General features: G+C 36.1%; 1 protein-coding gene across 7 annotated transcripts in view; it reads right to left on the bottom strand.

Moving 5' to 3' along the window:
- TRPS1 (transcriptional repressor GATA binding 1) overlaps positions 1-23,129 on the bottom strand; it is a 238,476-nt gene that overhangs the window by 146,441 nt on the left and 68,906 nt on the right. For all 7 annotated transcript variants that reach the window (XM_074316276.1, XM_019747366.2, XM_019747369.2 and 4 more), the window contains one exon: positions 15,109-15,712. In XM_074316276.1, the coding sequence (XP_074172377.1) occupies positions 15,109-15,712 (604 nt within the window). The remainder of the gene's footprint in view (positions 1-15,108; positions 15,713-23,129) is intronic.

Below are 23,129 nucleotides of genomic sequence, written 5' to 3'. Positions count from 1 at the left end.
TTGTTTACAAGAACTGAAAGCCTTGAAGCTTAGAAGATTTTAATCAAGACTTCCATTAACCCCCTACCAATATCCCAGGGACTGTAGGAATTTTAAACAAAAGAGAAAGCAATGCTTTTAAAATGACTTAATGTAATGCAGTATTAAGATATGTAACAGTTTTAGCCATTAAACAACAGGTGACATATCGCAGGCGAGGATTTCTCTTTCTTCTCCATGGCAAAATAAGACATTAAATAGGAAATGAAAATGAGTCAGTAGATTAAACCTAAGAGAAATGATTAGTGAATAAATCAGAACACCAATACATAAAACTACAATAGTCCTTACATATAATGAATCAATCAAATTAGCATAATACATATGGCATACATTTTAAAATGGGTATTCAAAATATTTTTCATTCCTATTTTATTGTATTGTGGAATGGCCCTACATAGAATTATTTCAAATTTATACTTGAATAAGAGTGATTTACATATATATACTACACATATATTTACATAAAGCATATTTGTATGTTAAAATAACTTTCTAGAGCTTATTTACACTAATTAAAGAAATTATTAAAGTCTTATTTCAGACTTTCATCTAATACCCAACTCTAAAACCTATGCTTTCCTTTGGGTTTAGTGGAGAAATAATAAGACCCTTCAGGCACACATGTTTCTGTGAATTTCTGAACCCTATCAATTAAAAGATTTTACCATACACAAAGGATCTTAAAATTTGATCTCTTAAATGTCAAAATAGTAAGTTTCACCCTAGAGGGGGCTCTCTCACCCACTACACTACTTTTTTTTTTAAGCTGGAATAACAAAGCTCACTTTCTACCTGGAATTTCTTTAGACTGAGTACTTTGACAGTTCCTCCAGCTTTCCAAACACTGAAGTTCTGTTTTGTTTGTTCTCGCACCCCAGTAATTTCCTGCCTCATCCACCCCCATTTATCAAACTCCAACCCTTTTCAAGAACCAGCTGATAAGGAACCTCTTTCAGGAAGCCTTCCTTGATGGCTGAATAAAGAAAGGGTCATCTCTTCCTCTAAAAATCATGTAAATAAAATAAAATCCTGCATTTTGTTTGTTTCACTCCATGGCACTTGACACTTCTTTTCTCATACTGTAATCATTTTCCTAAACATTACTTCCCCTTCTGGTTTGCAAAGGACGTACACGAATTGGTGTCCACAGCTTGCCCATGCTGATATTGCTCCTAGAATATTTTCTACAAACTACACTTTCAATTTAGAGTCAATTATTAATGTCAATTAACTTAGAAGTCATTCCAACTCCTCTCTTCCCTATGAGAGATGCCATTTCCCACTGTCACGTAGGTATTTTCAGCTGAATGCCTTGCAAACTTGGGAGCTGTAAGACTAACTTCATTATTACACTCACAAAACAGCTTACTCTCGAATTCTGCTAATGGCCTACTATTCATCAAAAAGCAATATAGTCAAGAATGTGGTCTTTGAAGCCAGACTACACCGATCTAGCTTGACCCAGTCACTTACTAGCTGGGTGATTTTTTGCAAGTGACTTAACATCTCTGAGGCTCTACTTCCTCTGCAAAATGGAGTTAAAGATGTCATGGGGTCATTGTAAAGATCAAATGAGTTACTACAAATGAAGAGCAGAGCCTGGCCCACAATTAGTGATTATTAAATGTTAGCTGTTATTAGTCTCCTCTTCCAGTTATCCAAACTCAAAGCCTCATTCATCAAAACCTGCTTCTCATGCAAACTTTGCCTATTCCTGACGATTCTCCATTTAGCATATCTACGGAAATCATTTCTCATTTTCACTATCCTAGTGTAGACTTTATCACTCATAACCTAAGGGATTAACATACTAATCAATCCCCCTCATCCCAGCTCGGTCCACCAACCCACCCCCATTCAAGCCATCCTATGTAAAATGCAATATTAACCTTATTAAAGGTTTGAGTAACATGTCCTTGGCTCTAAATCCTGTGACGGTTCCCTAGTTCCTTCTAAAACACAAATTTTCAAATACGTACTCATGTAAGGAAACTATCATAACCTTTATGTCAAGTCTTAGCACCCCAAACTGCACTGCACACACTTTTCAATCAAGCTTTTCTATTATCTGTATCCGAAAAATGCTAGAAGTTAACCTCGTATCGTCCTCTCTACATAGCTTGCTGTGGGAACAGAGTCAGGAGTGCAGTTTCCCGGCTCTCAGCCTCACGTGGAAAGATGCTGGCTCAGGTAGTAAATGGCCATCAACTGTGATTGCATGGCCATCAGCTGTGGCTAGTTGGCCATCAGCTGTAACCAGTGAGCCACTGGCCACTAATATAACTGCCGTGGCTACGCTAGCAGCAAAATGGGGGCTAGCAAGAAGATGGTGCTGGCAAGCGCGGACTGCAGTTAGGACGGCGGATTGCAGCTAGCAAGTGAGGTTGGTTGGCAGACAGAAGTGGAAGGCAGGCTGTGGATCGTGTGGCTCCTGCTTCCTGTGTCTCCAACCCAGCCATTAGAAAGACTATAGTGGTATGACTCCTATAGCTATGGCTCCATGAGTGTTCCTTTGGGGCCTCACCCCATCCTGCGTTCTTATGTGGGGAGCGGGACAGGAGACCCCGCCTGACACCCCGCATGACACTTGCCCTCCAGGCCGTCATATTCACCTGCTGAAAGTCTAGTCTTCTTTTTGTTTTTAAACCAACTCAGAAAACCCTTATTGACAACTACCTTCAGTCACTAAATTGAATGTGATCGATTCTTCTTTAAACATCCAAAGCTCTCCTCTTTCCTTGTCCGTTTTGTGGAAGTCTTCTTTGTCTTGTAGCTGTCTTTCTACCTGACTTAAAACCTATGCATGATTGTGTATTACTGGAGGACAAGAACCTTGATTTACTCATATCCATACCCAGTATAGGGTCTTTCATGGTTCCTGAAACAATGTAGGTGCTAAATTATTTATTGGCCCACAAGAAAGTTAGAGACCAAGTATATTGGTCTGATTCTACAAAGTGACATCTTACAGGGAATGATTCTACAAAGTGACATTTTACTTTGGATTTCTATTTAAGTCTGAGTCTAGATTAGTTTGGTTTAGTTCATGTTGGTTCTTTCAAAATAAATCCTGAACTCGGATGAGTATTAATGTATTTAAATTTAAACAATCAAATATGCATTCAACCCCCCCCAAACAAAAGGGTATTTTGTTGAAATTTCATAAACTGTAAATACAACTAGTTTCTAGTCCTATAAAAAACCTTTGCATGTAGCAGTAAGACGCTTCGAAAAAAATGAAAATGGATTTAGGATGGTTTTCTACACTTCTTTTTAACATCTGATTTTCATTCTTACCTTACAATCATCTATGCAAATGACCCTGAGCAAATTCAAATATTTCAAAATAGAGTTTGTGAGCCAAATACTTCACTGAGTAGTTGCCGGCATCAACTTTATGTGATCACCAAAACATATTAACCTTAAGAATCTTTTTGGAGATGGCTAAGTCCCTTTATATGTTAAATATATACTTACCTTGCAAGACTCATTTCAATACATTAGATTATTTAAATAGTTATTTCACTTTTATAGTTAAAAGATTCCTTAGTCACCTTGACATTCAAAGTGAAACAGATACCTAAGTGATTCTTTGTTGGTGCTTCAGAAATGCACTTTATTCAAATCGTCATATTACCTTTTTCCCCCTATAATAATGTTTAAAGAAAATGGTAGGGTTTCTATTTCTTAGCTACCACTGTGAGGCAATTCTAACTAATGAAAGTCCAGCAATGACACTGTTTTCCTATTTCGCAAGAGTATATGCACGTAGCCTGGTCAAGTGACCTGTACTTGCCAATAAACTCCACTAGTGAAACCCGGTTATAGGGAAACCAATTCTAACAACCTAAAATAGCAAGCAAGATACAATTATTGAGCTACAAGAACATTCAACGCAGCACTTTTTGTAACAGCAAAAATCGGAAGTAACTTAAATGACCAACAACAAAGAATCAGTAAACATCTTTTCTAATACAACTACCACCACATACAAGGAAATACTATGAAACCACTGAATGATAATGATAAAGCAGAACGGACACTAATATGAGAAAATGTTTACAATTTATCATCAAGTGAAATTGAAGGCTAATTATAAACATACAAATCTATGTTTGTATGTGTATGTGTGAATGTGTGTGTATGTGTGTCTAAAAAAGGATACATTAAAATGTTGAGTAGTCATTTTCTTCTTTTTGCTTATTTACATTTTTTAAAAATGTCTACAATGGACATATATTTTAATGAGAAAGAAAATGCCAAGAAATACTAATTCAACATCCTTTTCTCTTTGTGTAGATTCCTCCCAATTTCTTTCTCCATTTCATCCCTAGCCTCAGCCTAGAGGCCACCTCCTTTCTTGAAATCCACAGGAACTGAGTGGAAATATGATCATTTTCAGCATGACCACCCTTACTACAAATACTTCACATATGAATAATGAGATATGAACTCTGAAGGAACATAAAGAATCTCAGATAGGTTTATAGTTTTAAGATTCAGTGGGATGAAAGTGAATTATTAACATCCATTAAATAGAGTTTGAATGATTCACAGCCAATTTTATTTTTATAATTGTAATGAAACAGCTGGGATTAAAGTCTATTCGTGGACTCATAAGAAATTTGCACCCCACCTACTAAAATTAGTTTCTGCATCCAAAATTCTGATTTGAACATCTGACTGTGAACAAAACAGGCATCATCATACCATGCCAAGAAACTGAGGAAACAGACTTTAAGCATGCCATATTTTCACCAGTGTTATTTTATTTCTCATTGTGCATACTTCCCTTTATCATTTTTCATAAGCAGCCCCTTAACAGCATGATTCTTTGAAACAAAGTTATTTTCAAAGAAGGGGCTTTCTTGTGTAAGATAAACTCCAAGAATATAATTATTGCAGATGTGAGACTATGGTGACAGTTGTTTACAATGTATGGATTCTCAACCATTAGAGGGAAATTTGATTGAAGAGTGTATCAAATGTGTGATATCTCTTTGGACACCAGCCTCTCAAACTGTAAAATACAAGATTTTGCTTTTTAAGTTGCCTGGTGTAGCTTTAAGTCATAGATCTCCATGGTTAAGATTTTTCTGGACAATGTACTTGGCCCTAGAATTTGCAATTTTAAAGAGATGTGAGCAAATCTATACCTCTCTCGATATAATTTTCCAAAGAAGGAAATAGTACATAAGGATGGAGTGACTCACCCAGGGTCACACGGCTAGTTAGTCACAAACTGAGGCTAGAACATAAAGCTTTCTTTCCTCCAGTCCAGTACTCTTTCCACTACATCACAAGGGTAGAGTAAAAGAAAACAGGAAGTGTAATTTTACTGGAAAATAAAATCCAGTCAAGCCTGAATCACAGCCAGAAACAGCCTATTAAAGGTGGAACACACCCACTTCCAAACCTAACTGGAACCTCAAGGGGCTAGACATACTACTCAAGAATAATTAGGATCTATTTTGAAGTCTTCAGAAATATTTAAATCACCTGTGAATTTGAGGCAAGTTCTGAATTTTGATTTGATTTATAAAACCATGTTATATTAATAATGTTAATTTTATTGTATTTAGCATCAAGTTTTGAGAGGCAAATTAACTAATTTGTAGACCATAGGATGGATGCCCATCTAGACCTAGACAATCCACATGTTAAAAACTTTCAGTTTTCTTTGAATTAATTCTGTAATTCAGACAAAGTAGATGGATTTTCAAAAATTTTAGGTTGTAAATTCCTGACATTAAGAATTAGACAAACCAAACATGGATATCTCCTAAAATGTGGCCAGCATTGCTTCAATTGTACCATGCTTTGCAAAACACATGTGTTTCTAAAAAGTTCTAAGTAAATAAAAGTGTTTTCATTTTTTAAATGTATGTATCTGGAAAGAAATTTTAAGTTTCATACTGAGTTCTTGTTTTTTAAAGTGAATAATTATTTCTAAGTAAAGTGAATAGCTCTCTCAAATGTTATCTTTGAAAGTTTCTAGATTCCCATATATAAAACTTGCATATATAAAGGATATTGTACATGTTTTCATCAATGTTATTAATTGGCTAAGAATAGCCTGAGACAGTATATTGCTGGCATATAACAAACACAAAGTCCATACTAATTGAGGAAGTATGCTTTCCCTGTCTTTTTAATACTTTATTACAATAGAGAGTATTCTGACATTCAAAAATCCTATGAAAGGAAAATACTTTTTAATGGAATCAAGATAAGTATTTCAGCAACAAATAAAAATAAAGATCCTTAAATTTCATATTTAAAAAAAGTTCCTTTTTGACTATTCTCCTCCAATGGCGGGTATACCATTACCCGCCAGATCCAACACACATCCAAGAAAGGTAAAAACTTTATAACTGGGTTGATAAATTGTGAACGTTAGCAAGACATCATCCATGGAGGCAAAATAAAAACAAGGAAAAAGGGAAATGTCCACCCTAAAAAGGGCCAACTTAGCTAAGCTGATTGCTTTCACTTAAGACACATGACTCAATTCTACTTAGGAAAATGGGTCTTGCTTGAAAATAAATTTCTCTACAAGATAGACTATGAGCACATGCAATGTTAGGGAGGCAAATCATACTATATACCAGGCTACTGGGCATTTGTTATATCCCACATACATGATTAGAAATAGCTCTTAAAAATTATCATGCGCTTTTTCTTTCATTATCTGCATTCATCATTAAAGAAGTCAGCTTATAGTTTCACAGTTAATCCTTCACTAAACATTTCTAGGATATTATTCTTCCAGCATTATTTATGAGCCAATTTATTCTGTATCTTAAATATGACCCTTGTAGATGACAGTGATTTGGACACTGAACACCATGTGTTATCAGTCATGAATTTTCTCAATTAAATAACTGAAATTACAGTACGAGAAACTATCTTAAGGAAATGATAAAACAATAAAACAAAATAAAATAATAAGAGGAGGTTCATCAAAGTTCCTTTACAACCAAGAATGGAAAGTCGCCTAATTGTTCATCAATAGGGGATGGGTTAACCATATTATGATATAGATAATTCATGGTATAACAGGGAGGCAAACAAACACTGTGGGTTATATTAGTTAATGGGAAAAGATGTCTACAGTATATTGTTAAATGAAACGAGAGGATAAGAGGGAGGCACATGATCCTATACTTGAATAAAACATATATTTGCATCCATATAAAGAATAAATGAGACATCAAAATATGAATAGAAAAAGTATTGGTGGGTTGGAATTTATGAGCTTTACAGTGTTCTATATCCCCAACTTCTTTTTCAATAAGCATGCATCACTCGCACACTTTTCAAAAAGTGATTTTTCTGTTTTGTACATAAAAAGTTTGTTTCGATACAACAAATTATTCTGAAATTGTAGAAAGCCATCCAAGCAAGTGATTATTAACAGATCACTGAGGGTCAACGGATTCTGGAGTCAAATGGTCAGTGTTAGAATTGTATCTCTGCCATCATAAACAGGGTGACCTTAGATAAGTTCATGCATCTCTCTGCCTCAGTTTCCTCATCTAAATAAAAGAGATAATAATAGCTTCAACCCCCACGGGTTTTTAGTGAGTATGAAAGGAGTTCACTGAGTAAGAAGGTAATGAAAAGGCAGTCAACTTTAAATCCTAGAAACTGAAATGTTTGGCAATTAATTCTACTTGGCAATCAATTACGAATAGCCACCTAGTTTAAAGTTTAAGCAAATACTTTATTTTTGAATGCTTTCATGCATCGGAATGTAACCGTTCTAAAGTATTTCGCCAGGTTTTGTCTTCCTCCTCGAGAATTGAAACTGGACAGCTACTAATGCACTGCGCAGCATAGCACAAGCATTCTTAACCTGCCCGGTTCATGACCAGTTAAACTCAGAAAGTTAACTCGCTGAGAACAGAGTATTTTATGAGACATTACTCTATCAAGACTTTTTTTTTTCATGATTTAGTGTAAGTCTTGAATCCCAAATTGTAAACAAAATGTCACACCACGAGCAAATGCAGTTCAACAAATTACATTTACCATTTCTTACCATTTTCTTCACACACACTCGTTTTTTATCAAAATCTGCTTTAACAATCTTTCAATTGGTATCCAAATTCTCCTAAAAGTTTGATTTGTAACCACTACTCATCTTTCTTAAAAATGTTAGTAAAATTATACATGCATTTTGCCTTTTAAAAATATATCTTAGCTTTTTCTGATTAGTCATGTTACAGGTAGGTAAATTTCCAGGGTATGAAATGGTTCATCCCATTCGTAATTGATATGCCAAAATTAAATCTCCTAAATTGAGAAACTATGTTTTGTAAGAGGCAAGTTAACATGTGAAATTATGTGTGTGAGCTATTTGATCATTCTGACATGAATAATGATACCAACTACTCAATCTATCACAGCACAAATGTCCTGTACTTACAAAAACAAAAGACTCCTTTGCCTTATTCTTAATCACTGGTAACAACATAAAAAAAAAATATGCCATAAGATAAAATATTATGGATTTTTTCTCCCAAAATAAAGTCATATTCCAGATTCTATTTTATTTGTAAATTAAATCTAATTATAAACATCTATAAAATGGGAATGCTTCTCCGAAATGAAGAAAGCAAGTTCTTCAAACTTCACAGAAACTATCTGCATCTCCTTGAACAAATAACCCAACTAAGTAAGCAATATCCTGATTGCCACGCTTCCTTGAGTTAACTGGTAGACCATTCTAGTCATCAGTGTCCTCGTCTGTAAATACTTAATGAAATTTCTCTAACACAGTCAAAGGGAAGGGAGAATAAAAGAATATGGCAATGGAAAAAGCCTTTACTTTTTTGGTAGGAACAAATAACAAAATACACAAAAATCCAAGTTAAAAAATTTCCTTGGCATTTTAGGTAATTAACAGTTCTGTTCAATCCATCCATCAGACTGGACTTTGCCAGAAAAATACTAGATTCACATCAAGGCTGTGTAGCTCATGGCTGACACACTTTTGAATCATTCTGTATCTATGCTCCTGAAACTTGGACCACCTTCTATACACTCTTCACTTCCAACATCTAAGATTGCTCAACAATGGATTGCTTTCGGGGCCCTGTTATCTCCTGACTTACACAGTCTGTGAAAAAAGGAAGCCAAGCAAAAGATAGTTATACAGGAAATAATTAACAGATACTGTGCTGAAGGATACCATTTCACAGTGACTACACACTTACAGCCCAATTCACTCAAAGATACATCTGCTTCCCCTGCCTTGGAAACCTGGGCCAGCAGAACTATGCCAGACTTCACAAAAGGCCTCGGTTACAAAAAAGAAAAAAAAAAGTGCTTTTTAGAAATACTGGGGCCAGTGGAGCTGACTTATAAAAAAGAAATTAGAATAACAGGAAATCCTATTAGTCAAACCAATGAAACCAAACATGTAGGTATCAAATTGGTTTTAGTTGTGATCTACTTTCAAAAATGGTATGCCAATATAAAAAATGAATACCAATAAAGAAAAAGAAAATAAGCTAGCAAGATTTTATTTAATAAAACCAATTAAAATGGTCCAGTTCATTATTACATATAACTGTTTCAGTGAACGGATTGCATTTTTCGAGTAAATCTATAATATATTTGAATTAAATCATACCCTTTTCTAATAGGTGACAACAGAAATATTTCTATGCAGGGCAGAAGCACAGAGATATACAAGGATTGTTACACTCTGGGTATAGCAAATGGTTTTTAATGCTTTATTCTTGAGCAAATCAAATATGAACGGCTACCTGAAGAGAAATGTTTATCAAAATGGCCTAAAAACTACTGTTTCATAAGGAATGATTAGGAAGGTGTATACTTCCCATATTTCCTGGTATAGTTTGTTCTCTTTGGTATTTGACATATACATATATAAAAAATTCAAATGGGGTCAGGAAAACAGTTCCGCACATAAACACGATAATAAGTCAAGACCACCTCTATGATAACTTAAAGACTGCTTTTAGTGTCATTAAACATGAAGCAAAACAATAAATATCAGCTTTTTCAGTTGAGACCATCTTTAGTTAAAAAAAGTTCCTGCGATCTTCTGTCAGTGATTGTAAAGGCATTCAACACTGTCGCTTGTTTGAACGTCTGTTTGGCTGCCAATGGACTGTCCCCAAAAGAACATTTTTGCATCTCAATAGACTGTCCGGTATCAACAATCTTTAAACTATAAATTTAACGCCTCTGAAGAAAGAGGAAATAACATCTGCTTTGTACTGTCTTGGTATCACATTTACAAAACGAACAAATAATCATACTACTTTGCGCTTATCTAGAACCCTGCATCTGACGCTCTCAAATGGCCTGACAAACATTAATTAACTAAGCTGCACAGCACTCCTGTGAGGACGGCAGGCATACGATCCCCTCTGAGAGAGAGATGAACGGAGATTCTTGGAGGCCCTTCCTTTGATAGTCAGTGGTTCAACTTGGCACTCAACTCCCAGAGCCCATGGCTGAACATCTCTGCCAAAACCAAGCAGTTGAAAGAGTGCATCTTAAAACGGACACATTTCCTACATCAATGTACACAAGGAACTAAAATCAGTCTCAAAGAGATTTTTCACCTAGATACATGAAGAAAGTGGGCTGATAACTATGGTGATTGAACCTGTGGAAGAATCAGAGCCTATGATTCTGCTCTGACAAATGACAATGTTGATTTGCCATACGCCACCATAAACGACAGATTTACCAACTAATCTTAATTATACTTCTGAGCTTCATTAACAAACAAAAAAATGCATTTGATACTGGCAAAATCTTTGTGAAATATAATGACAGATGTTTTGTTCCTATCAGTGTGGTTATCAGTTAAAAGAAAGTTTTCCGTGATAAAACTCAACCTAAAAAGTCAATTACAAGAAGAAAATCTAGAATTTCTTATCCAGAAATAATAAGATGAACACAGTTGCATCTGCACAAGAGTCTATCTAGTAAATAAATAAATAAATACTTTTGTCGGAATATATTAGGTTGGTGCAAAAGTAATTGCGCTTTTTGCAATTATTTTTAACCTTTTAAACCGCAATTAACTTTTGTACCAACATAATACATTATAGAAGAGACTGGTCAGAAATAAGGCACACAACTGTACTGAGTTCTCACTATACCACACTGTTTAGGTTAAAATGAGAAAGAGACATCTATAGGAATATACAAAACCAATTAAGTTTTGCTTTTAGCACAGGCAATATTAAATATGTTAATCTCTTCACAGAGACAAATTTTAAGTTGAAATAAAAACATTGCATTTTAAAACATTTCCAGGACTTTATTCATGTTTTAAAAAATCTATTCTAGAAGTTTTAAAAGAGTAACAATTAAAGTTTTCATATAAACGTGGACTATTTCTAGCAGAGTAAAAAGGCTTTTTAAATATCTCTTCCTACTCACAAAGAAAAAAACCACGATTTTATAAAACCATTGTGTAATTGATACACAGCAAAAACCTAATTTTCATAAAGCAAATCACGAGATAATGTGTATGTTAATGTGCCCCCTGCCACTCAAAGCACAATGGTCAACACAGATCATATATACAATTTAAATTTTTTTACAAGGAGATCAATTCCATACCAGTAACAAGGAAAAAGTATGAAGACATTCACTAAATGAAAATATACATAAGTAATCTGTCACTAAACACAAAACTAAAAGTCAAACATTGACTTATGCAAAGACAAAAAACAAAACAACCCATAATTTTTTGAAACTCTAGCTCTTCTCTGTGATTCTGATATGTCCTTCCTTACTTTGAGTACAGCAAAATTTCATAACTAAAAACAGTTTAAAAACATGTATCAAAAAGACCAATATTCTGAAAACGTAATTATATTCTTTGTCACATGACTCTAACTATTCAGCCTACTCTTTAAAAATGTTTCCATTATTTACCAGCAGTGTTAATTTTAAATTAATATTTTCTGCTGGAAAATTTTCCATATTAACTCTTGATATCACATTCTAAAGTAATTATAGATAATAGTCAACTTTTTATTGTTAGTATTAAAAACTATATGTACAAATGTATTTACAAATATGTGTATTCTATTAATTCTATATTGCATGTACTATTTAATTAAAAATTACTTTTAAAACCTATTTTCCATTTCTTAAATTGCTTCTAAATAAACTTGCCAAACAGCAAGGTCATTTCAAGTTCTAGTCTACTATTCTCACTCAAAATTCAATATGATATTCTATATTTATATATTTATACAGACCACTGTATTTTCATTCAGTGAAAATTATATTTGCATATTTAAATTGTGTATTTATAAATTTTTACAGGACACCACTATTTTCTCAACCCCTATAATTACAAAACTAAAGAACAGTTTTGCCTTTAGTAAATATGATAGTGATATTCTACTGGGTTTTCCCTCACTGATGGCAGAGAAGTAATCTGAGAATTATGTATTTGCTATGATAACTTAGCAATACTAATTTCTAGCACCAGAGTAAAACTCTTGTCAAATTCCCAATCAGAATAGGCTCTGCTTCTTAATTCTCTTAGGTGTCTTAAAGAGCTGATCAGCTAAGATATGTGTACATTACAATTTTAAAATTTGGTTAATGCATTAAATATTTCCCAATAAATTAAATTAGCTATACTTTCTTTTCCAAATATCCAATAAAACTGGTGATTTTCCAAAAGCATTATTCAATGAAAACATAAATTTTAAAGATTCAAATTTTACTAAAACCACAGAAAATGATTTAAGACTCTCTCTCTCTCTAGCTCTCTCTCTCTCTCTCTCTAGCTCTCTCTCTCTCTCTCTCCACACCAACACACACAGGGGGTGTCAAAAAATGTATACACATGACTTGTATTGATTTTTTGTTATTGGTATATATTGAGTATTACAATTTTAATAGTTTTTTTCTTTCTGAAAACCTGTATACATTTTTTTGGCACCCTCTGTACACACACACACACACACACACACACACACAAATATACATATATTTTAAAAATATTGTCAGCTCTCAGAATTTAGTAGATGATGTCCAAGGATCACAAATCATATGGTTTGGAATTTTATTATTTTTTGTAGAACATGGTTAAATAGTCTTCTGATGAATATTTACCACTTCAGCAGCTAATGTGGAGGAACTGAAAAGACAGTTGAAATGATGCAACAGAAACTTGAAGTCACGGAATTAAGGAAGTGGAGGAATTGAAAAAAACAAATTTTCAGACAAGTATTATCATCCTCAGCTTAACTGAAGAATGTAACTATCATGCTCAGGTTTTACACTTCACTGCCTAATGTATTATTTGTCACTCCAAAGTCTTAGTATATATAAATGGTGGCAGAAAAAGTAACATTCCAGAAACAGTCTAAAAGAGTCAAACAAGTTGGTTTCCAATGAAGGTGTCCCAGATGAAAACAATTTTAAGTGGGGGGGAATATCACTAGAGAGGGGAGCACTAGTGATAGATGTAAGTCACCCATTTACACCATGCACTCACGATGCAATATGAAAATTTAAATTTAAAAACCTAGGACATGTCATTCCTGCCTTATCACCAAAAACCCTAAGATCCATTTGAGACCAGAAGAGTCCCGACACGCCAAAAATAACCAGCATTTACAATTATAAAAATGCAGCTCCCTATATATTTATCTGAAAGAAGTTCCCTGATTTGAACACCCTCTTGAAGGACACAGGAACTATTTCTCTTCTTTCCCAAGTTACTTATATTCCTTCCCCAGCACTGCAGGATACTTTGTTTCTCAGGGTGCAGGGGGCATCACCTCCTCTGCATTGAAGCCCTTCTCTTAGCTCCAGGGCATGAGTGCAGCCAGAAAAGGTACAGCTTTTATAATTAACAGAGCACGTCTCAGGGGTGTTTCCTAACTCCACTGCAGAATACCTGAGAAGCACAGATAGGCTTCAGAGCATCAGCAGGAAATGAGAGCAGAGTAGCCAACCAGACGTTGGAAAGAGCAATTTTTCTCCACAGACTACATCCAGAGAGAACCAGAGGTCTGGTTCTCACCGATGCAGGTCAGAGCATCCGGCTGCCTGAACTTTATTTCCTAACTGGCTCTTTTGTTATGGTTAGCTGGTTTCTGATCCTACCTTAGATGCGTGAACAAAGCTTCGAAATCATCCTGAAGCTCAAAACTTTCTAAAGAATCAAGGTGAAATGTTGAAGCGGGGATGCCTTAGGCAGAAAACAAGCATCATTTATTGAGAGCTCATGAGTTTCAAAGTCTAAAACATTTCTTGACAATTGCTGAATCTACACAGCAGGGAGAGAGCGAACAAGGACCTTATCTTACTTAGAGGTTTGGTTTTGTTTTTCCACACCGGACTATGTCTTTCTTCCTAAAAGAGCCCAATAATATAAAATGCACCATTCTCTTCAGATGCTCTTCTCACCATTCACACTTAAGTCTATCTCATTTTTCCCTTCTTGGCAACTCAATGACAACAAAGCATTGCCACTTGTACATAATTACACTGTGAATGCAAAAAAAAGCAAAAAAAAAACCAAAAAAAAAACACCACAGCATTTCTGTATTAACATCTCAACAAGGGCTTTGCATCCTCAGTGATTTAAATCTCTGCTAATTTCCCTATTCATCATACACTGGGTCGCACCACCTTAAAATTTAAAAGCCATTAAGTTATTTTAATGTAACAGGTGTGCATCCTTCTGGGACTGTGAGCCTCCCTTTTCCAAGTGTGGCCTCATTGCTTTGTCAAGTCACCAGGAAGGACTAACCAACATTCCATCTGAGCTAAGAGCAGTGACAAACAAGTGACTGCCCACCATTGTATCAAGTATGTGTACAGGACACACACACACACACACACACACACACGCACACACACACACACACACACGAGCTCCTTTCTGCCACTTGGTCCTTAGAAGTATAAATCCCCACACTGAAACAAATCATCCTGTTTCCCTGGGTAAGAAAGACATGATACTAAATGTAGAGAATGTGTGTTTCCCCCGTTTTCCCTTTAAGATATAGGAATTATTTAAAAAATAAACCTTCCTACCCGTAACAGGGACTGGGATTCGTCCTTGGACTTGCTTTCTGCAGAGGAAGCATACTGCTGGGTGAGGGCTCCCGTCTTCTCTCCCGTGGCTGGCACCCCCTGCAGGTACGCCTTGGTCTCCACTGCCAAGCCATACATAGGGCGCGCCAGGTGGGCCGCTTCTACGTTGGGGCTATCCCTTAGAGTCTTCGTCTGCTCTTGGGCGCCGGTCACAGGCGTCAGAAGCCCCAGGCTCGCTGGAGTGTAGGATGGGCTGCCCCGCAGGATGTCGGCCCCTCTCCAAGTCATGTTGCGAAGGTCATCACTTGAACTCTCCGTCCAAACTTTTTCTTTCAGCCCGTCCTTATCGTCTAGCTTCTCCCTCTTCACCACACTCTCGGAAACTGGCTCTCCCATTTTAGAGTCTGGGTTGAGCAGACTGTAGACCTTGAGGTCAATTTTGGGCTCCTCCTTGATGGTGGATATGGCCTGACCGTCCTCTTCGCCATTGGCTGTAGTGATGTCCTGTTCCTGGCAGTGAACAGTGTTGAAGTGTTCCAGTAGTGACTGAGTATCGGCAGCTGTGAAACTACACTGACGGCATTTGTAGCAGCTGTGTGCTCTCCTAGAGAAGAAGAAAACAGTCATGGGAAATCGAGCATTCTGAAGGGCTTTTAAAAGACTTCTCTTTAAGCATCTGAATGTTATCTCATCCAATGTCATAGGTAGAACGAAATACAATATTCCCAACATCCAGAAACTGCAATGTTAGTAACTGGCATTTTCCGTTTGTTCTATGCAAAGAACGTGGCATTCCCTTTTGTTACATTAGTGATAACAGGTATACACACACTCATACACACTTAGGTGCACACGCTCCAGCCAAGTCACATTTCAATCTTGTTGGTTTATTATTGAATGACCTGATCTGTTCACTTCACCCTAACTGGATAATCATCGATTCTGGATTATTTAAGTCGATATTTATATGTTTTTCACCCCTTTTTTCATCACCTTTTCACTGTTTATTTAAACCGAATTGAGTGTTTTTCACTAGAAACATAGATACATTTCTGATGCTGTGTGCAGCTTTTATGTCTATTAAAATATATTTCACCTGATGATCACAACGTTCTTCTCTATCATAAAATTCAATCCAATTAGTCAATGAATTGACTGATCTACATAATCTAGTAAGTGAGATGTATTAGAAGCTCAAGATTTTCTAAACAAATTCTATCTGTAACAATGTACGAATCTTCAACAAATTGAGTGTCTGTTAGGTGTCAAGAAGCATGAGGAGCCGTACAGGTAAATGCATTAAAAAAGTGTGTAGGAATCTGTGTTTATGTGTGTGTGTTTTCTTTTAAAAGGCAGAGAACAAGATCTGATTGTTGACTTTCATCGAATCTTCTGCTGTTCAAGACAGAACAGTAACTGTTAAAATAGGGCAAATGTTTGATTAACAAAGAACAGAGAGCACTGTGTCCTGAAAGGCATACCAGAAAGGTACACAAATGATTTGGAATGAGACATACTTGCTTTAAAAGCCTTTTATGGCTCTCTAAATACATACCATGCGGAACATGTGCTGCTCCACTGATATACTATGTTAGGAGTTACTAACTTCAAGTAACGAAATAAATTTAGGAGCTATTACTTAAAGCCAGTGCCATATATATTTGCAGATAATCATCACAATATTACTTTGCCAGGTACTGGTTGCCTGTTGTTGAATAAAAGGCGCAGAGTCTTTGTGCATCTGGTGTTTATAGAGTCTAGTCGGGAATGACAATTTCACCTCAAGACTAAACTATGTAAGTACCAACCGTGATACGTGTTGTGAAGTAAATGGACAATATGGTAAATGGGTGGAAGGACTGCTTAAGGTAGTTAGGAAGGTCCTTCTGGGGGAGATATATAAAACCAAAGGATGAAAATTAGCTCTTCTTGTGGGAGGAAGAAGGAGGGGAAAGGAAGCATATTCTAGCAAGTCGGAGCTACTGAAAAGAGGCCATTGCTACTTTAGGGGAATAAATAAAAGGAAGCCTATCCATCAACAAGCTGGAAGGGTCATCTAGAGCTTTGTAGACCATGGTAAGGAGGTGGATATCTTCAAAGGTTAAGGGAAGCATTTGCAAAATTATAAGCAGAGGAGTAGCATGGTTAAATGCATATGTGAATCTCTTTGGGACTGTAATAGTTTATTGAATAACTTCATTCCCTTACGAGACCTGTCTGATGGCTGAAAATCCAAACCAATGTTCCTGTTTGTGGAAGCAAAATTCAAAATTATTATGACGTGTAACAAAATCTCAACCAATATTTGTAGAGAGTACTGAATGTTATCACAATTATCTTCTTATCATTAAGAACTTATATTGGTTGGATAAATACGGATATGTAACTTTTTCGAGAATAATGTTTTTAATCTTTTCTCCTACTTTTCTTCATTGTTTAAGTAATAAAGATAAAACAAAAGGAAATACAACAAATAATAAATAAAACTGATTTTTTGATGATGAATTGACCATAACAATATTAATAGAACACTAAAACTAATTTTTTCAAGTGAAAGAAGCCTACCCCTTAAGGAAAGAATGTCTATAACCAAGAGTAAGAATCTTGCCACCAATGTTCAAAAACAAGATTAAGACCACCAAGGGCAATAGACAAAATCTAAAATCTGGCTGTACCACCTCCGGGAAACCTCATCCAAAGAATGTTCTTACCAAAACTATAATCGAGTCTGATGCAATGGGAGATAAACTCCTAAACTCAAAATGATAACAAAATATTGCTAGGTTGACGAAGCTCAATCAGGCAGACACAAGTGGATTTCTCAGATTGGTTGAAAGTTCAATACATACCTATGAAATACCCTACTGAAGATATACCACATAATCTATTGAGTCATGAAAATTAGAAATAAACTCAGGAAGCATATTGGCAAGTTCTGATGGACCTTTACTCCCTGACAGTTCCAATGAGTTCACTGCCCACTGTGCCAGTGAGTTTACAGTTTCCCTGACATGGTGTGGGATCTCTGCTTGGAAACTGTGATGGGATCTCTGCCTATAAATCAAGACTATAAATCGCCACTGGTACTTCTACCAAAATTTCCAAAGAATTACATGCTATTTCATGAAATAAAGATGGTTTATTATTATTAGGGCAACAAGAAGGAGAAAGTAGCAACATAAAAACAAAGAAATTACGAGATTCTAGAGCACCACAGGACAAAATTATTTTAAGACAGCAGGCTCCCTGTTCTTATGGGAAAAGTTGCTCCACTGAAAGAGTGAAAACTCTAGAACCAGAAAGCCTGCTTTTCAATCTTAGCTCTGTATTTTACAATATATGTGACTTTGAGTACTTTACTGAACCTGCCTCAATTTCCTCCTCTGAAAAATGAAAATAATAATGCCTCAACATAGGGTTCTTGTGAATATTAAGTAAATAACACTCATAGTAAATAAATAAGCAAGTAAGGGTTAACCAATTGCTCCACCCTTACTCCTATAAAAACCTTGCATTTGTACAACCCCTCGGAGGTCCTTCTAACCGCTAGATGGGTTGTTGCCTGATGGATGAATTGCTTAATTAAAGACAATTAGATCTTCAAATTTGCTTGGCTGAATTTTGTTTTTTAACACCAGTATGAATCTAAAAATTAAATGAAACCCCTCTCTACAGTGTGAATGTGTATTCTGTACTTTCTGTGCAAAGGAGTTTAAACTTACAACCTGGTGTTTTGGTATCATGATTTTCTACCTCCCATGTACCTTAACTATGACAGACATCATTTTTAAAACCAAGTTCATTTCCTAGAAGATCTCTTGCTTTAAGACATGGCCAGGTAGAATATATTCCGTGGCTTTTCTGCTTCACCTCGTCATGTTCAATGGCCTGAAAGATTGAGCAGTTTAGCAGTTTACTGCTTAAGTGTGAAGCTTGACTCTCTTTTCACTAAGAGCAGTAACACTCAGAATCTTCAGGTTCTAAGTAACACAGATAGAAAGGGCATTCATTACCTTTAGTATTTTAAGGTGGGGATGTCCTGTGAGTGTGTTCATTAAGATGGTTTAGAGCCATAATATATCTAGTAACATAGGTAACTAATGGAGATTCTGTGCCTTCGATATTTACTTATTGTGCAATCTAGAAAGATCCTGAGCCACTCCCCTCCTTCACCAAATAAAAATAAATGCATCCAACCCTTGCCCATTATTTACTGGTACTTCCTCCTAAACACAAGGCCCTGGGCCGTTGTCCAGACAATGAATTAATCACAAAGTGTTATACTCTGAAACACAGTGTCTGGGCTTCTAGGTTCTCTAGTTTCAAGTTCCTGTCCTAGGGAACAACTCTCTGACTCTTTACAGGTCTCACAGCAAGAGCTGCTTTGATGTGCCCCACAGAGGAGCTCTTGATCCAACCAATATAGGGAAAACTTTGCATGATACAGATGCTGGAGAACCGTCAAAATGCAAGGAACGGTGGGGACTGGGTGCAAAACAAAAAGGAAACAGCAATTGCAGAGGTAAATTTTCAGTGAGAACGAGGTTTTACGTTGAAAAGGAAAACACATTTTAACAGGAAGGATATTAAAATAAGGTGGTAATAACAAACCCAACTCACAGACCTTTTCTTTTGAAGAGTTCAAAGCACTCCCATATACATGATCTCACATTCCCCTGAAGTACAAAGCCTATTTTACAGAGAGTGAAATGAAGAAACCATGACTTGTCCGTTGAGTCTATATCAGGTCAAGAATACAGGCCTTCTATCTCCCAGATCAATGTTCTATTTTTTCTGTCCTCTGCTGCCTGAATTTTTAACTGCATACTAAGTTAAATGCAAGCACAGACAATGTGAAAAATCAAAACGTAGGGAATGTAAAATGAAAGCATAAGGGATGGGAAAGGTCTTCTAACTGATAGGAAAGAGACCGACTCAAGCAATGGTGTGCAAAACAAGCTATGTGCAGCACTGCAACTGAAGGAGTTTCTTAGCAATACATATTCCAAGGTCTCTCTGTGGCACAACTTAATCAGCATCTCCTGGGCATAACCGGAGAATCTGAATTAGTAACAAGGTCCTCAGGTGATAAGCAATTCAGGGACCAGTATCTATATTAGTAGATACCAACTCAATGAACACACTCATAAGACATCCACCAACCCCCATGCCTTTAATAAAACACAGAATTTCCTTATTATGTTATTCAGAATCTTAAGATTCTGGGATATGACTACTATTAATGAAAAGAGAGCAAAGCTTACCAATTACGCAGTAAACTGCTAAATTGCTCAATCTTTCAGGCCATTGAACACTACATGAAATGGAAAAGGTAATTTGCAACTTAGTAGGCTCAAGACCTGAAGGAGTTCTTTCTCCCTCTAATAGCAGTCTTACACGACAGAAAATATATTTAAAAGACAACACTGCTCCACTATCAAAAGCTTGGAGCAATAGAAACTATACTAACTAATAGAAATCTATACAAACATCTAGAGCGGTGCTTCTCAAATTCTAACATGAATAGGAAACACCTGGGGATCTTGTTGAACTTCAGATTCTGATTCTGGAAATCTAAGGTGGGACTCAATATTCTGTATTTCTTACAAGCTCCCAGATGATGCTGATGCGGTTGGTCCCCAGACTACACCCTAAGCAGCAAGAATCATGAAGCCATAGTCAGAAATAACGTCAAGATGGGTAGTAGTCTGGAATGAACTCTCAGTACACATACTGAGCACTTGATTGAACATCCCCAAATGAATTCTTTATGATGAGCAACTTCTTTTTCTCTGAAAGCACACACAATATTACTCACCTCTGAGAGTCAACACTAACAGCTTTAAAACTACAAACATGACATTGTCAAGCATAATCCCCAAACAGTAATTCATCTTTTTCATCTCATTGTTTGGGGCTCATTTTCAATATTCTTCAGTGCCAGGCTACTTACAGATATTATCCCACAACAATCACAAAGAGTACGTATTTCCAGCGCTACTTCACAGGACAAAAACCTGAAGCACAGACAAGTCAATTCACATAAAATAATCTGGAGGGCACGAAACAGTGTCTTAACTCTTGTACAGGGTTACTCTTTCATGTCTGTTGTTTGGTACTTGATGCAATGTAACTAGCGTATTCAGGATTTAATGCCTGAAAGATTTGGGCATATTCTAGGATGTGTGTTACTCTCAATACTAACTGAGAAGACCTTCAACATAACGCCATGTCCCCAAAGAATAAAAATAGATGATTTCAAACCCTAGTATAAGAAACATTTCTCAAGAACAGAAGTGTAGTCATCGTGAAATTATTAGTTTGGATTCTCCTCTAAACTGTTAAGGATGTTTCATTTTATTAGCATTAATATGAAAATCTAAAAAAGGTTCAGGGATTTCCCTCAATTTCTCAAGATCCACCTTAACCATCTTCTCATCCATAAACACTTCCCAAATGATTCAACCCAAGAGTAAACCTAGCATTCCTCTGTGCTACTCTGAAACTCTGTCTTCCTCTGAGGATTTTTTCCACATTGTCTTTTATTAAAACCCTGTGTAAATCTTACTTTGCCTTAAGATCAACATCAAAGCTCATGCATCTCTGTACCTCTCCAACCCCATGCAGAATATCCAGTCAATTAGTAAATATCTGCTTAATAACCAAAAGAACATACCTGTGGGGGAGGAGAAACTTTCCTCTACCCTCAAGGTTCTTTTGGCTGCTCTAATCAAATAGACATGAGACAGATTAGGAAGAGAAAAATAACGAAATCTAATTCATACATATGTATGGGTATCCTGCATACATGAGAGAGTCAGAGACCACACATGCAGGAGAGGTTCAGAGACAGAAAAGAAACATGAGTATGTAAGACATTCTGAGCTAGAGATGAGGTAAGGTGACTTGGGAGCTTCAAAGGGTCAATGCAGGATGCTAAGAAGAGCAGACACTTAGTAAATAGCAGTTTGTTCTCCCCATTATGGGCAAGGCCATTAATTCAAGTTCTTCCAGGTAGTCAAGGGAGGGGCAGAAGTTTCTCCTAAGCCTATAGCTAAAGTTGTCCTTAACTCAAAACAATCCACATACCATAGAAGCACATTTTGGGGTGACTAGCTCTGAACCCCCACAAACCACTACAGCTCTGGGAGAGTCCAGAATGCTGGATTTAATAGGCAGAGCCATAAAGTGGCAGAGAAATATTAAGAGGTACATAGATATTTTGCAGGTAGTATGTTTTGAGTGGTCCTCTGAATAAATTCAATTATTTACAAACTCCTAGAACTTCTGGTTACATTAAGCCAAACTAATTTAAAGGACACTACAAATATATGCTTTGTATTAACGTAAATTCTATACTCTCCTGCCAACTCGATAGCAAACACTCTCCTCAGACTAGATGTCATTTTGTAGGTCTCCCTAGCATAAGGTTGCCAGATAAAACAGAGGACGCCAAGTTAAATTTCTATGTCAGATAATAAACAAATAATATTTTAGTGCAAATATGTCACATGCAATATTTGGGATCTACTCATACATAAAATCTCAGTATGTGCCATGCAATATTGTAGACAATGACAATATGAATCAAAGAAACTTTGATAAAAGAGCTAAATCATCCTTTGCCTCCAGAAAAGTCTTCCTTAAAAAAGGCCAAATTGTACCTAATTCAAGTGACTTTTAAAATTTCTGTAAGAAGAGTTGTTTTATTCCTTATCCTACTTGACAGAATTTTTACGTGTTATAAAAAGCATTTACTTCAGGTCTATCCATATTTCAATGCACAGCGGCCTTTTATCCTCGTAGCAGCACTTCATTCACTAGTAGAGATTAAACATGTTTTCATAATTCAAAATAGACTGAGGTTTTCAAGATGCTACAAAAAGTTAGCTAAAAGATGCTACTCTTTTACTCTATTTGTTTTCATGGTGTACCACCTCACAGTACATGTGAAGTCAGCTCTGAGCAATGCTTTGTTTTTCTCCTTTAAATGTTACCTTTCAGAGCTATCTGCCATCACT

This window comes from Rhinolophus sinicus, linkage group LG12, assembly GCF_036562045.2.
Source record: "Rhinolophus sinicus isolate RSC01 linkage group LG12, ASM3656204v1, whole genome shotgun sequence".
In the NCBI taxonomy this organism is placed as follows: Eukaryota; Metazoa; Chordata; class Mammalia; order Chiroptera; family Rhinolophidae; genus Rhinolophus; species Rhinolophus sinicus.
The sequence above is the reverse complement of the archived record's forward strand: the minus strand, read 5'-3'. Positions and strand labels throughout refer to the sequence as shown.